At 37.8% G+C, this 15,392-nt stretch overlaps 1 protein-coding gene across 4 annotated transcripts; it reads right to left on the bottom strand.

The window, feature by feature from the left end:
* Positions 1 to 879: 879 nt before the first annotated feature.
* On the bottom strand, positions 880 to 14,700 carry dgkab (diacylglycerol kinase, alpha b). 4 transcript variants are annotated; one of them, XM_010781933.1, is made up of 25 exons: positions 14,592 to 14,700; positions 13,671 to 13,756; positions 12,393 to 12,469; positions 11,774 to 11,918; positions 11,281 to 11,355; positions 11,089 to 11,138; positions 10,751 to 10,825; positions 10,407 to 10,523; positions 10,117 to 10,234; positions 9,891 to 9,979; positions 6,711 to 6,821; positions 6,518 to 6,616; positions 6,355 to 6,405; positions 5,971 to 6,045; positions 5,687 to 5,760; positions 5,469 to 5,543; positions 4,720 to 4,805; positions 4,550 to 4,639; positions 4,287 to 4,447; positions 4,144 to 4,208; positions 3,365 to 3,455; positions 3,095 to 3,275; positions 2,832 to 2,952; positions 2,544 to 2,604; positions 880 to 2,181 (listed from the first exon to the last, which is right to left on the bottom strand). In XM_010781933.1, the coding sequence occupies exons 2-25, from the start codon at positions 13,741 to 13,743 to the stop codon at positions 2,101 to 2,103; spliced, it is 2,241 nt and encodes a 746-aa protein (XP_010780235.1). In that variant the 5' UTR covers positions 13,744 to 13,756; positions 14,592 to 14,700; the 3' UTR covers positions 880 to 2,100. The 4 variants fall into 4 exon arrangements, with proteins under 4 accessions (XP_010780235.1, XP_010780236.1, XP_010780238.1 ...); XM_010781934.1 differs by having other exon boundaries at positions 13,671 to 13,752; XM_010781936.1 differs by lacking the exon at positions 5,971 to 6,045.
* Between the last annotated feature and the right edge of the window lie 692 nt (positions 14,701 to 15,392).

Raw genomic sequence — 15,392 nt, 5'->3', positions numbered from 1 at the left:
AATCTGCACCATTGATGTCACGGCCACAGCTGCAAATGTCCATTTGTCAATATCCATTTAAGCATCACTTAATACCCCTAATTTAGTAGTTTCTCCACGACAACTACCAGGAACACCAGCACTCGAACCCTCAGGGGATCTTTGGGCGTGATCTAGTTTCAATAGTAGTAGTATGAAGAAAGTGATAGGGGTCATTAAGGTGAGAAGCACATGATAGTATTCATCAGAGGAAATAACCTGCAGTTGGAGCAAACCGCTTGTTAGTGGAGTTTATATTTAGGGGTTTGAGGCCTGATTGCGTGGTTCACAGTATGAATATAAAATGTCAGTCTAGACGGGACATTGCAAGGATTAAGGCACTCAAAACTAATGCAGCTCTTCAGTGACTTCAGGTCAAACACATCAGTTCTTAATGAGCTGATCATCTATGAGTTGGGTTCTTGTGTTTTATTATTAAATGTTTTTTTTTCTTTGTTTAAGTCAGTTTTGATCAAATAAATAAACGATAAACAGTACTCCTGTTTCTGTATTCCTTGAAATTAAATGATGTCTCAAACAAACACACACCATCAACACTGAACCTCGTGTTTTCTGTTGGCACTTCTCTCCACCACTTCTGGATTATTCCTCCTGCTTTTCCTCCTACATTGATGCAAATCCTGCCTCACTGTATGCTACCATGCTTGGGCTTTAGGGGGATTTAAGCAACTTAGTTTCGGGATTTTTGAAAAGTAGGCTGCATGCAGAGGAGTTGTGCATACACTTAATACATCAAATTAAAACACAAGTCTGATCGTTTGGAATATAAGCAATGTTATTTAACATACTGTATAACAAATACACATGGAAGTACACATGATACTAGATGTTTTTATTCTTTTCCATTTAGTAGCACATTAAGATAACATTTGGGAAAACTGACATTTTCCCCTAAAAGAGTTTAAGAATTAGATGAAAATGGAGGGTTTTTATCTGCATAATAAATACTGAAGCATCTTTTTGTGTCTCATTTCATTGTTACCAAACCTTTTATAGCTCAATATTCACCTGCAACATACAGAAAGATCTTCACAAGTGTTAAAAGGTCAGAGGATTTACACTGTATTACAAACACAATTGTAGGTGTGTGACGGATTGTAATTAATTAAGAGGACAATGTTATGCTATATAAGCATCCTACTGAAACAGAGTATGCAATATTGTCAAGTCACAGGCAAAGGATGACCACACAATTGAACATGTTACATTTAAGCACACTGAAAATCAAACACAAGACTGAATATCCATAGATACTAGGTTGGTAATATCTCGTTTCATTAGGTCTCAGAAAGTTTCTGTGTATTTTGTGAAAAGCTTAATGCAGATAAATATATTTTTGGCAAAGTTACAGGACAACAACATGTATGAAACTAACATTACTATCCAGGGTACATTGATGTATAACATACAATTGAATGCTGCCTTTTTAAACCAAATGTGGAACATCTTAGAAGAGATGTATCAAACTCCCTCTGGCCTTTGACAGTTATAACTGTCGAGCAAATCTTTATAAAAGTCCTTTCACATTCAATCAAGCTCTTTTTTAAATCAGTTTTTTCGACTATCTAAGAAACAGTAAACACTTTAACATGCTTTTCTTTCAGTCAGAAAGACATGAGAATAGACAGGTAGTAACGTGTTGTTGAATAAAGTGAAGCAGGTTGCACCATTAGGAGGAATAGATGAACCACCAATACACTATTGTAAATACAAAAATGCTATCACAACATTTGATAAACAATGATATTTCTTATCTATACACTCAAGATACACAACATGCCATGTTCTTCTTTTTACAAACACAAAAAAAGGATTGCATTACATTTGGCACACAATAACAGTGGACTGACTTTGATTTTGTCAGTGTTCTCTCTGGCAAGCTGTCTGCACTTATAATTATGCATAATTATATCATGGATTACGTGCAAAAGACACAATACACAATAATACTTAATAGTAGAAACAGAAAGCAAATATATTTTAACCTCCTATTCTGCGTTATTCACAATAATAAAGTTGTTCTGTTGTGACCCTCAGCAGACTGGAGCACAAAGTGTTGGTTCATTTGAGGTGAAAGAAGCCGCTTGGTTTTGTTGGTACAGCCATCAGCATGTTAGCTTGGTTCTTGTGAGTTATGTGGATCTATAATAAAAAATAAATAAATATTGGTGAATCTTGAAATTCCTTTAAAATAATGAATATCACATCAGCTAATAATAATAATAATAATGATTTTTTTTTAATGTCTCAATAACTGTAATACACATTGGATAAAATTGACTTCTAAATTCAAATAATATTAAGTAGCCTTCAAACTCGTTCTCCTTGATAGCCCTAATCAGGGTTAATCTCAGTTTATTTTATCTATGTGTCTCTGCCACAGGTTTGAAAATAACTCAACTAACAAATAATAACAACTTTGTTGTTCATTACGATGCTCTTTAATTACTAGTCTGATATGTAACGTCTCTTGGTACTGAATTGGATTGGTTAATATCACTTACAGTACACGGAGGCTGCATCCACGGCTCCCCATCAATCTGCATGGGCAGGGCTTTGATTGTCCTGCACACAGGGAAGATAGAGAAAGTCAGATTTAAATTTTTACCCGAACCATATGTCAAGCGTTTCTCTGTTTACATTGGATGGCATAGAGAGGGATTACAAATCAGAACATCAGACATTCAAATGGAATCAAAAACAGCAGCCACATACATTCTTGTAATTCTTGTTTCATATTGTCACGTATTCTTGTTATTATTGTTAGCCCCCTGTAGGTAAAAGTGAACTACCTGATAGTGATTTGGGAAGTCTGTGCCAGTCTGTGCCCGGCGCTCTTCATTTTAGTGTAGATCTGTCCCATCTCTATGGCTCCTTCCAGCCCCACCACCTCCATACGCCTATCACTGATATCTGCAGCACACAGAGAAACACACACAGATCAAGTTCAAATTGTTTGTAAAAGATTGAATCAGCATCATAAAACCAGGTTCACGCCATAATGTCAAGATAATATTTAGAAACAATAAATGTGGTGATTTAAGATAGTACAGACCTTGAGAGACTGTTTTAAGAAGTTCAGGGTCAGTGATCACCTCGCTGTGCTCTGCCTCCGGAGCACCGTCACACTTCTTGGACTCGCCCCAGAGGTTGGAGCCTCCGTGCATGCTGGGTATGTTGAGGACAGCTATGCCCTCCAGGGACATACTGCTCAGATCCAGAGACCTCCCACAGCACTGGGGGAGGCAAAACAAGATTATCTCTTATGTGAAGTACAAATACTTCTTTAAAATTAAAATTGCTACATGACTTATAGACATCTCACCTGAATCATAAGACACTCCTTCAGCTTCTTGCAAGTGGCAGAGATGGTTTCAGAAGTGGCAAACTCCAAATACCAAAGTTTGTTCTTCATTCTTATACAAAAAAAGAGCTTCACGTTAGACATTTTTCAAAAGTCTAAAATGAACAAAGAATAGATTTCCCCTTCTCAAAATTTGGTTCACAAAAGATAATGGACTAGTGATTTTATAGTGTAAACACACGCACAATGTATTGCGTTGGATTTATTTTCTCCAATTATGGCCAAAGCAATTAAAAGAGCGAAGGGAGACATGTCAGCCAATAACTTGGGAAAGGAGGAAGAACATATTTGTGTATTCTATTTTAAAAACCTTATTTTTAGTTTTTATTTAAATGTAATTTATTCTTAGTTTAAATTATTTATTTTCATAGCACAACCATAATTCGATAGCAAAATGAATAAGAACCGAAACCGCTTATAAGTTTGCTTCTGTTGCCACCAACTCTCTGAAGACGCTAACAGTTTCTCTACATCTTTGTTATTATGATATTCTGTACCCCAATGATGCTGATTTGCATGTATAGAAATGGGACATTTGACCAGAAAATGTATGCAAATTAACTAATTAAAAGGCAAAAGGGAGAGGATACTGGAGATGTTATTTAATCAGCAGCCCTAAGGGGAACATTTCAACTTTATTGATGTTTTTAGGACTACACCACTTATTTTTGCCTTATTTGTGCAAAAGCCGTGCAATCCTTTTGTCAATACTCTCTCTCTCTACAATTCCGAACCCTCACCTGCTGTTGAATCTCCGCGGGTGTTTCTCTCTCATGGAGTGGAAACGATGTGCAATAGATGCATCCTGTCAAACACACATTTCACTTAATTTTCATTAAGAAATGTAAATGTTTATTCCTTTCATGCTTTGGCAGTGACTCACCACTCCTATAGAGAAGTAGTTGTTAATGATCTCGTAGGGCACGGGGTCTCCTGCGTCCTGGGGGTCTTCTGGTATCACCTGGATACTCCAGCGGTCCATGGGAACCTGCTCGCTAGCTTCAACCTCCTTTAGGATCTCTCTCAAGTTTGACCCGTCGTAGCCTTTCACAAGATACAGAAGAAGCAGAAAGGGTGAGACACAGAGCTCCAACGCTAGTCACAACACCTCAGTGATGTTTAGAGGTAATGTGCTGGGGGCTTCACCTCCTCCCCAGCGCAGACAGCGGGCCAGGTCGTTCCCGGTGCCCAGAGGCAGGACAGCCACCGGATGACGCACCTGCAGGTCTGCTTTGTCTGAAATAACAGGAACATTTATTACATTTAGAGATGGTTTCCTTTATTACCTCTCTAAACCCAAAAAGGACCCTAAGTACCTATAGCATCCAGGAGCCAGCCGACGGTGCCGTCTCCTCCACACACCAGGATCCTGTACTGATGCAGACTGCGGAAGAAGTGAAGTCTGAAGAAACAAAGAAAACATGACATTAAGCTCATTGTCTAGAATGCTTTATTACAAAACCTTAAATGCATTCAAATCTGCTAATACCACTTTCTAATTATAGATAATATTGCTTGTAAATATTCACAATTACAGTAATTATAACAAATGATTAAGCATTTTATAAAGCGTTAAAAGGACTTAAAACTGTGATATAATTTAATTGTCACATTTTTCATTCATTCAGTTGTAATACATCATTAGCACTGTTATCCTATGATTATAATGTGATTTTAAGTTATTCTCCGTGGGAGTTGTATGCTTTAAGTGAAGTAAACAATAATTTTAGAACGTTTTGTGTTGTTAATAATATGACCATTGACCATTTTATGAATATAATGGTTATAATTCCATATAAAAGAATATATTAATGTATTACAAAAAAGGGACTTATATTTCAAAATAACCCTTGTGAAAAAAGGCCATCATTCAGTTTATTATTAAGAATTATTTGGTAGTCATTATAAAAGGCTTTTATAATGAATTATCATTATTGTTATCAAGCATTATTAATATCATTATTGCACTTACATTTACAATTATTATGCATTACATGTATGTTTGTAAAACATTAAAGACATGGGCGTACATATGTACAGTAATGGTGGTGAAAGTGTACAGTACCCTGGTGCAGGACCCCCGTTGGAGAGGTTGTACACCTGACGCGGGTTCAGAAGGTACTGAAACTTCCTGAGCACTCTGTGGAACAAACAGAGAAGGAAGCACACAAATGAAAAGGATATTCCTATTCCAAAAATGAAATGAGAATTAGTAGAACACTTTGGCACTAGTCTAGGAGTAAAGAACATGTCACCATCATATGGAGATTTTAATCTGCTTACCGTTCCCCCTGCATTCCTCCACTCTTTGGGTTCACAAACACCAGCAGAGGGTGCCTGTCTGAAACTGGAAAGATCTGAAGAAGAAAACATGACAGATTCAGATCCAATAGATAATGTAGATCACCTGAAAAACACGTACATATTGTAAGGATTTAATGTGTGAACACATGCTTTGAGTGAGGCTTCTTTGGTGCAGCATCATGCAAACTTCTGCTGTCTGTTGATACAGAAAATGTTGAGTTTAAAAAAAAAATAGCTTTGGTTTATACATGACCGCCATTCACCATGGCTTCTTTGTGTCCTCTCCTGGAGAAATTGGCAACCAATGATTGGCCTTTTGTTGCCTTCAGCGACAACCCCTTGTGAACATATAATGAGGGACAGGAAATATCAAAACATGCATCCCAAAGTTCATATTTATTGTTTATATGTGTTGCTTTAATATTGTCAAAATATTGCTGATGATGCTTTTATTCTTATTTTATGTCACATTTCTTTGGCCCAGTCTTTTTGAACACTACGAATCACTGAACGTGGAGAATCTCCCAAAAGCAATGATATGCAGATGGTGTTTTGAGCAGGCAATTTGAAATAAACCTCACAGAGAAAACATGGGTGTACAGTGGGATAAGGAATAAAATGTCTTAAGAAGATTTGATGACGCAGACCTGCAGGATGTGGCCGTCAGGGGTGACATTCAACAGGCTGCTGTCCTCCTCCTGAAAAATACAATTAAATTAAATTACAATATTCTAACAACTACACCACAAACAATTCACTGACAATATTTCTAATTTTGGTAAAGCACATTCCTTGTATTGCTAATTTTACCTTTGAGATGGGGAATATGGCCCACGGAGGCAGTATATGATTTCTTAGTGGCCCACAATCACAGGACGATAAGCCGGAGAAAATACACTCATCGTGACGCTTAAAAAGAGACAACATTTAGCGAGCATATATTAAAAGAAAATGTATCCTCTCTAATTATTTCAGTGTTTCCAAACATGAGCACACTCCTCACCAATTCCTGGCACCACACACAACGCCTCCCGGCCAGAGTTTTGATCTTCTTGTGGCAGACCTGACACTTGTTGGAGTTACAGTCCGCTCTGATCCAGTCGTGAGCCGCGATCTGAGACACAGAGGAGAGCAAAACAGAGTGTTCAGGAAAATATGTATATCATTACTTTCTGAGATTCATTTAAACAGTTTGATCAATAGCAAGATTAAAACTCATTCTTTGTTGTCTGTTTCAAATGACCCAGAAGTTGACAGGGGAGGGGAGTATGATAGTGATAATAGTTTCTCTTTTGTTAACTGGACTTATAACTTCAAACTGTACATTTTATATTTATATTTAATTGAATATGCCATTCTTGCACACTAAATGTAAATGATATCCCGCTTTTATATTGTGTTAGCTGTCATTTTGCCCTTCAATAGTGTTTTATTTGTCATAGTTTACAGATTTGTATCTTCATGGTCAACTTTTATATTTTCATTCTTTTAGTTCGGTTTTTTCTTCTATTTTGAGATGTTTATATTGTATAATGGCTCATTTTATACTCTGTTTTAATTCTAATTGTGTGCAATACTTTGTTTTATATGCTGCTGCATTTCGCAATTTGGGATTAATAAAGTATATCTTAAATAATCCTTTAAGATGCAGCTCACACAAGAACGTAATTACTTTAGTGACTATTTCTACTTACTATAACTAAATAAGTTATATATTACCCCTGTTTATTTTTTATGATCAAGAGATTTATATCTTATAAGATATTGTTAATCCTGCAATGTGCAGTGTTTTATGTCTTTTTTTTTATAATTCCTGAAATAAATCCAATCAATCACTGACGTTCACACATTCTTCTACCCATAATGTCAAGGCAAGTCTTTACATGATGTTGAACTTTCGCCCCAGGACCAACTGGATGTTCATTAGAGCGGTGCCAAACCCCAGCCCAGCCCTGAAGGACTTCAGGGAAATTATGTTATCGTTGACTTCAAGAGAATTAGCGCAGAGCACACCCTCTTTATAGCAGCGGTGGGAGATATGCACATTGTTAGACGTATCATCTTTGTGAAAAACTAATGACAGGCAGACGTGCATCAACAGATCTAAAACCCCTTAAGCACACTGGCAAATCAAACCTCCGGAAGCAGCAGACGAAACCTGGCAAGTAAACTGATGAGGCGTATTACAGATTTTCCATTGTGCTTGAATGAATATACATCAGAAAATAAAAAAAACACATATTGTGCCAAATCAGGACATTGAGCAGAACATGCAACTAATAGTTAGTTGCAGCCCTATAACCAACATGAATTAAAGGTGGGGTAGGTAAGTTTGAGAAACCGGCTCGAGATACACTTTTTGTTATATTTCATGGAATGCTCTTAACATCCCGATAGCAATGAATATCTTAAGTGCTTTGACAAAAAATCCATACAAAAAATTCATATGTGTGTAAACCGTAGCACTGTAAAAAGCACGACCAAACATTTTAGCCGGCCCGGCTAAAATAACTGGATGGCCTACCTGCCTGTCAGCCTTCCATCTAACTCAAGGGTGTAACTTTGGTTTGAGAAGTGGGGGGGGGGACAAAACAGGGGTCCTCCACAATGAAACATTTTCTCAATTTAATTCCATTTCCTGCCTTTCTACAAATATATTAGGGATGGTGTTAACAAATCCAAGAAAAATGTGTAGTGCATATAATGAGTGTGCACACTTATCTAGTATCCTATCCATGTGAACCTGTTTTATTTGTGCTGACCTCACATCCTCTAGGGGGGTCCGGGGGCATGCACCCAGGGAAGATTTTTTTCTTTAAATTGAAGCTAAATGCATCAATCTGGTGCACTTTGAGGGCAACATTAAGAGATGTAAGGATACAGTTCTCAACACTCATATGAAACAGAACTGTATATATTTCAATACTCCAAAAAGCCATTAGAATATGCAAGCAATAACACATCATTGATAAACTCCTCTCTCCTATCTTTATCTTACCTAGTCTGCATTCTTTCTTTTTATTGATGCATATTTGACTAATCACTCCCCTTTCAAACTGTGTTTTTTATGTTTGTACTGACCTATAGTACACATTGGAAGGGTTTCTTAACTTATTTTATATACAACTAATATTACATAGATGGAAATATTTGTTTACATAGAAGACCAAACCGTTTGAGAATCACTGAGATAACTAGACTAAAGTTTACAATCTAATCACTCAGAGTCCTTTACCTCCCTGAGCTGACGTTATCTCTCTCAGTCCGACAGGAGCGGACTCTTCCTCTCCGTATTGTTGAAACAGCTACTAATCTCCGTTAGCTCCGAGCTATCACCAACCCCCGTGACTCTGTCTGTCTGTCTGTCTGTCTGTCTGTCTGTCTGTCTCTCTCTCTCTCTCTCTCTCTCTCTCTCTCAAAGTCCGACAGGAAAGAGCTCTCCCTCTCCTTATTGTTGAAACAGCTACTAATCTCCATTAGCGCCGAGCTAGCACCAAATGCTAACAACAACCCCCGTAACTCTCTCTGTCTCTCTCTCTTTTTCTCTGTCTCGCTCTCTTTTTATCTCTCTCTCACAAGATGCGCTCGTGCCCCACNCTCTCTATGTCTCTCTTTCTCTGTCTCTCTCTCTTTTTATCTCTCTCTCACAAGATGCGCTCGTGCCACCACACACACCACCACACACACACACACACACACACACACACACACATACAGACGCTCCTCCGTGACGATGACCATTTGCGTAAAAAATTAATAAACACATTTAAAAAGTGGGGGGGACACAAATGGGATTTTGAAAAGTGGGGGGGACATGTCCCCCCTGTCCCCAGTGGAAATTACGCCCATGCACAAACTTATCTCGTGCCCTCATTGGTCATGTGCGCGTTCGTGTGTGTTGAGTGGAGGGGCTCTGTGTATCCGGCTGTGTATTTTCAAATTCTTGCGCACTCGAGCTGGTTTCTCCAAAATTACCTACCCCACCTTTAAGTGATATGTTTCTCAGCAGCCTGATTTAAATTGATGTTGAAAAAAGTATTGAAAGACATTTTAATGTATCTTTGTTGTTGTTATGTTGATAAATGGAAAATATCAAAAAAACTAAACTTATCTTGCTGATTTAAAAAACGACAACAAATCCAATGTAAGGAAATGTTCATAAAGTGTTTGTGTGTGTCCTTACACCAATCTCCTCTTTTGATTTCACAAAGGTACGAGAACAGGGTTCAGGATTCTTGTTGGCACATCGACTGTGGACAGTGTACTTGCAACCTGGGGGCCAAGAAGAAGGAAGGTTAGGTTAGGAATTATTATTCTATAGCAAATGGCACAATGTGTGACTACTCCTCATCACTTGAGCAGTGTGTGCGGTGCGTGGCGGCCCCCTGGTGGCGGCGCTGAGCTCTTACAGGTGCAGCAGAGTCCCTGCTTCCCGAGGCCGAGCAGCATGTTCTGACACACGCTGCAGTAGGTCGGCTTGTTGAAGTGCTTCATCCTCCAAATGTGCTGTCCATCCCTCTCTGTCATCTGCAGGGGAGAAGGAGAAAGAAATTAGAAAGAACAAGAACCCCAGAAGACCACACTGCAATAAGAGCAAAGGCGACCAATTTAAGTGGGTTAAACCCGAGCAACACTGACAAAACAGGGGGTGTTGAGGGGACATGAGAGTGTTTTATGTGTCAAATGCTTGTTCACTTACCTTCAGTCCGAGCAGGACAAGTAAAGGCACATTGTTCATGCCTCCTTTCACCCATTCCTCCAGAGTGACATACCCACTGTCGTCCACATCGAACGCTGTCATCATTTCTTTAAGCAGCTGTACACAGGCAAAAAATAAAGCTTGTTATTTACTATCTAACTGCTGCACAGTTAGCTTCATTTCACATATCTTAGCTGCTGTTATTAAGGTCTATTTGTAATGTAACATTTATTATAACCCTCCTACTAAAGATTCTTCATTATTATACCCTCATGTTGATTTTTTTCTGATAACATATTTATTATTTAAAGCTTTAAATGAAAAATACAAAATGAGACTCATACTGGTCTGAGTTCAGTCGCATCCCATCCCAGGTAATCAGCAGCTCGCATCATCTGGGTGATTATACGATCCACTTCCTGATGGAGAAAAAAACATATTTTTTATTCACAGCAGACATGTTCTTTTTCAATGTACAATATATCGTTACCTCTGACAAGTATGCTGTGTGCTCTACATTTTACTTTAAAGACGGTCATGTGTTACTATACTGTAGGTCTAAAACCAACACAACAAAAATGTAAATTAGACTCTTTTTTTGCAGAACTAAATGCAACAATAAATGAACGTATGTCAACTGTTCTAGGTGAATAGTGTGTGTTAGTCATTGTGAGTAACTTACAGAGCTGTCCAGGAGTTGGTTGCAGTCTTTATCATAAAGTTTGAAAGTAACTACAAACAAAACAAAGGCAGTCAGTGCTTCAGCCATATTTATCCTCCTCCTCAAAATGTTCAAATCAATCAAAATGTACATTAAATCCAGTTGCAATATAATAAACTTGTTGTTAAATGATCAAATCAAGATGATACCCACATTCAAGTTTTTCACGTGGCTGTCCTTCCTCCAGCACCGAGAAGTAACAGGACACGTCACTAAGAGAGACCCTGCCTTAAGACAAAGAAATATAGAAATACAGACACCTTTATTATATTACTGAGGTCTGAAACAGCAAGTCTTAGTTTTGTTTCCTTCCGGAATAAAATGTTAGTCTGCAGCAATAAAACTATAAGAGCAAGTATTTAGTCAAACGTTGGTTATTTTGGAATAGGTGCAGTAATCTCCAAAGATTTTCTACGCCCACGGCTTCATTCCTATGAAGCAGCACAACAAGATAAAAACAAACAAACAGGTGGGCGTTGGACAGCGTCCGACAGGAAATACTCTTTCTTTCTTCCTCTGATTATTTACAGTATGTTATTTGAAACATTACCAGCCACACTCAGGGCTGATGACTGTAGAGCTTTAACTCTTAACACCTGCTCTATGCTGTTATGTAAAAGGATATAGGGCTTTTAACATGATTTACCTCCCTTAGGCAGAGAGCACTTATTGGACCCATCCTGATCCACATGTTGAAAATAATAAAAAAGGCGCTGAGAGAAATCTGCAGGGAAGTCGTCCACTTCTAGGTAGGTCTTGAGAAAGAGAGAGAAACCCACTGCATCCATGCACTGTGTAGAGAAGTGTCAAGTCAAAACAAATAATGTGTCAGTGTAACATTTATATTAATTGCAATGCTTCATTTTACTGTAGGCCTATATAATCACCTTATAATTTCCTAGAACATTTGTAATCTGCAACTCATTACAAGACCATGGAGTTAAGTGTAAATGAATTGACCTAAAATAACATTTATTCCATGTAACGAATAGGAAGTGCTCAAAAATGGAGGGGCTCAAAATGTGATATGTAGGTAGTTAAGCAAAAAAAAATTAACGTTTATATATAATAAAATATCATTGTCCTGAAAAGTATTATCCTGGTTTTTCTTTTGTAGAAATCCCTGTTTTCTTTATTATAAAAACACCTAAATGTAACCTTTTTTTCAGGAAATGTAGTGCAAAATGTATTTGAATTTTTTATTTTATTTGTACCCTGTCAAATAAAGACTTAATACGTGTATCATTGATCTTTGCATGACTCACCTCTCCGAATCTGTGCTGAGCCAGCCGACCCCCTGCGTGAAACTCCTTGATCACATCTTTCACCCTCAAACTGCTGTCTGCAAAGAGAACAACAGAAAGTGAGTGAATACACAAAAGAATAAAGGTCACACAAAAATAATCCAATTTAATTACACATTTATAATATGAATGTTAAAACAAGGACACATTTGCAAGAGCATAATTATTAGAGAAGGACGTACAATTTTTTTTTTCTAAGGTCCAGTGTAATTATCCCTTAATCAATTATCCAACAGTGCAAATACCCTCTGCCCCCCCAACGTAACACTAAAAGCCCATTTCAATTCTCTCAAAGCCTCTGAGTGTATAGAGAATATTTTTAGCCCCGCTCAACTTCTAGTTTCCTGCTGACTGCTTCTCTCTATCCACTAATAGTAGTTTGAATTCTGGCGCATGCACTTACAGTTACGAGTTGTTGTTTGTGTACTTGAGTTATTGCTGAATGATCCTCAAAGGATCCTTAAGAAGCAATTTAATGATTAGGAACTTCCCCAGTCATGTATTCAATGATGTTTAGTTACTACTGCTGCTCTCCCTTTTGTGAATATCGATTGATCTCCCAAAGGAGACATTCTCAAGTTTGAAGGAGGCTTAAAACTCATTAAAGTCTCTGATCCATCAAGTCTAAATGTAGAATGTTTATTCATCACACAGGCTCAGGTGTTTCAACATTTTCCTCTTCTGTGCCGGAGGTATAAGCTAAAACATAAGATTACAAGAAGGTTGTGATTTAAGTGTGTAAGTGTGTATTTCTCCTCATCAAGTATCGTTCATGTCTTAATGTCTTTCTTTTTTTCTACAACTAAATAAGTCACTGACCATTGTGTGGTCACTTCCAAACACTCAATGCTAGAAGAAGTATTCAGATCTTTTCAATTATGCTCGGAAAACCAGCAGCCAGGCAGTTTAATTTATACAAAAACGTGATATAAACTCTTAATAAAGTGAGAAGAGAAAAATGCATAAGCGCTATTGTCTTTTTCAAAAATCCAATGAATTTACTTTATTTTTAATGTATTGTCCTGATGCCTACATTTCAACTGAAATTACGATATATTAAAGTATTTTAAAATAATTTGCAATAATGCTTTTTCATAAAACACATATGTAAACTGACCTCTAAATCATAGATCTCACATCTGAATACATGTCCTTAAAATAAGTCTTCTTATTGTTTTATTATCTGTTTTACTCTGTAAACCCAATAGTTACAGAAATGAGTGAGGAGGTGAAACTGACCTTCCATGTAATGCTGCAGCTGGATAAAATCCACAGGAGTCAGAGATCCTTCTGCATCACCAGAGGAGGCCATGTCCAGCAGCTGGCTGAGCAAAAAGAAAATAAGAGGCCGTGGGAGGACACCAACACAAAGCTTTGAACACAACAGAGGCCTCCACAACCAAAGGGGTATACTGTTTCATATAAAAGGTAGGTCCTCCACTGTTTTGGCAGTGAGTGACGCATATAAAACTGGTTTGCATGCATTCCTTGGATTGCAAACAACATATTCAAACACTCCCCTCTTCAAAAACACTGATTAACCAGAGTCTGATTTCAGATATCTAGACAGTATCTTTGATAGCTGAGGAATCTTTATCAACCAGTGACAACGAGACCTATCATTCCACATTCAAAGAGTTCAGTCATGCACAGATTAGTTGACACCTTTAGAAATATGTAAATAAATCAGAGGTGTATTAGAAGATTTTACAAGATAAGGATCGGCCCACATGAAGTTACAACAGTAATAACATGCAGGATCAGGCTCTATGTTGATTGTCAGCACCCAATGAAACAAAACTGCCGCCAACAGAATAGGATATTTAATTGAACAGCAGCTTGTCGAGGCATTGGTTGTGCTGGTAAATGTGTCCAACAATATTCTCTGCGTATGTCTCCTATCTCACAAAAAACACTTTGTAATATCATTCTAGCCTAACCAGCAACCTACTGTTAGAGCAAATCACATACATCTCAACCTTTTAAAAGGGGCAACCATCAAATAGGATTATAATGTGAAGCTATCTGCCTGAGTAACAGCCACTGCTTTTTAACTTTTTATTAAGTGCTGCACAGGTGTTCAGACATCCACACAGGAAGAGGGCTAAGGCTGAGGGCGAGGCAAGTTTATTTAAACCAAGTCAATTGAAGGCTCCTTACCTTCCTCTCTCGTCAGACTTCAAATAAAAATATGTCCCAAACTCGGAGCTTCACGGCACGGAACTTTGATGTTTTTATTGACGACAGCTTGTGCTAGTGAGTAAATGTCCCTGATGGTATTAGCGGATGTAGGAGATTAAGGAATAGGGCAGAGGAGGAGCTTAAATACAGACATAATTACTGTTAGTGGCACCGCCTTGCGCGCGTTAGCACACACAAGCGAAATAGCCATACACAAGCAAGCGCACTTTGATTTATTTGACCCTGCCAACATGTCAAATCAATCTGTGAGCTGTTTTTTTTTTAAGGGGGCAGAGTGACATGGAATATAGAGATAGTTGCTGAGGCAAGTGAGTGCAGATTCACCGCAGATAAAATACAACAAACTGAAAGTGGAGGAACAGTTGACACGTCAATGTTTTTTCTGATTTTCAATCACACTCTATGTTACTATGCTCCAAATACACGTGTCCAACTAAAAGAGCAATATAACATGTATATAGAGCAAGGAAGGGTGAACATATAGCCTAATATGTGACAACAGTTTTCACATAACATATTTGACACATGACTGTCATGTAAATTAGTCACATGTCAATTGTATTTAATGTGGACTTTTCTTTAAATAGTATACAAAACAAACAAGCCGTTAAATAACTCTCTGCATATCTGTTTGTTGAGTCTTAGTCTAAATCAAGGCCGTAACCATGGAGTCAACATGGGGGGGGGACCAAAAATTAAATCGGAATTTGAATACTAATTTCCATGCCATTCTAAAGGAAAATATATAAAAATTCACTA

Source organism: Notothenia coriiceps, unplaced genomic scaffold (assembly GCF_000735185.1).
Source record: "Notothenia coriiceps isolate Sejong01 unplaced genomic scaffold, NC01 NC01_scaffold00023806, whole genome shotgun sequence".
In the NCBI taxonomy this organism is placed as follows: Eukaryota; Metazoa; Chordata; class Actinopteri; order Perciformes; family Nototheniidae; genus Notothenia; species Notothenia coriiceps.
Note: the sequence above shows the minus strand (reverse complement) of the source record. Positions and strands in the feature narration are given on the sequence as shown.

Excerpts from the sequence above, each read along its gene's own strand:
- dgkab (XM_010781933.1), bottom strand. The coding sequence starts at position 13,743 with ATGGCCTCCTCTGGTGATGCAGAAGGATCTCTGACTCCTGTGGATTTT. Across the intron at positions 11,356-11,773 it reads GTGCTCTCTGCCTAAGGGAG|GCAGGGTCTCTCTTAGTGAC; the intron begins GTAAATCATGTT and ends CTTTGTCTTAAG. Across the intron at positions 2,182-2,543 it reads GGATGCAGCCTCCGTGTACT|ATCCACATAACTCACAAGAA; the intron begins GTAAGTGATATT and ends TTTTTATTATAG.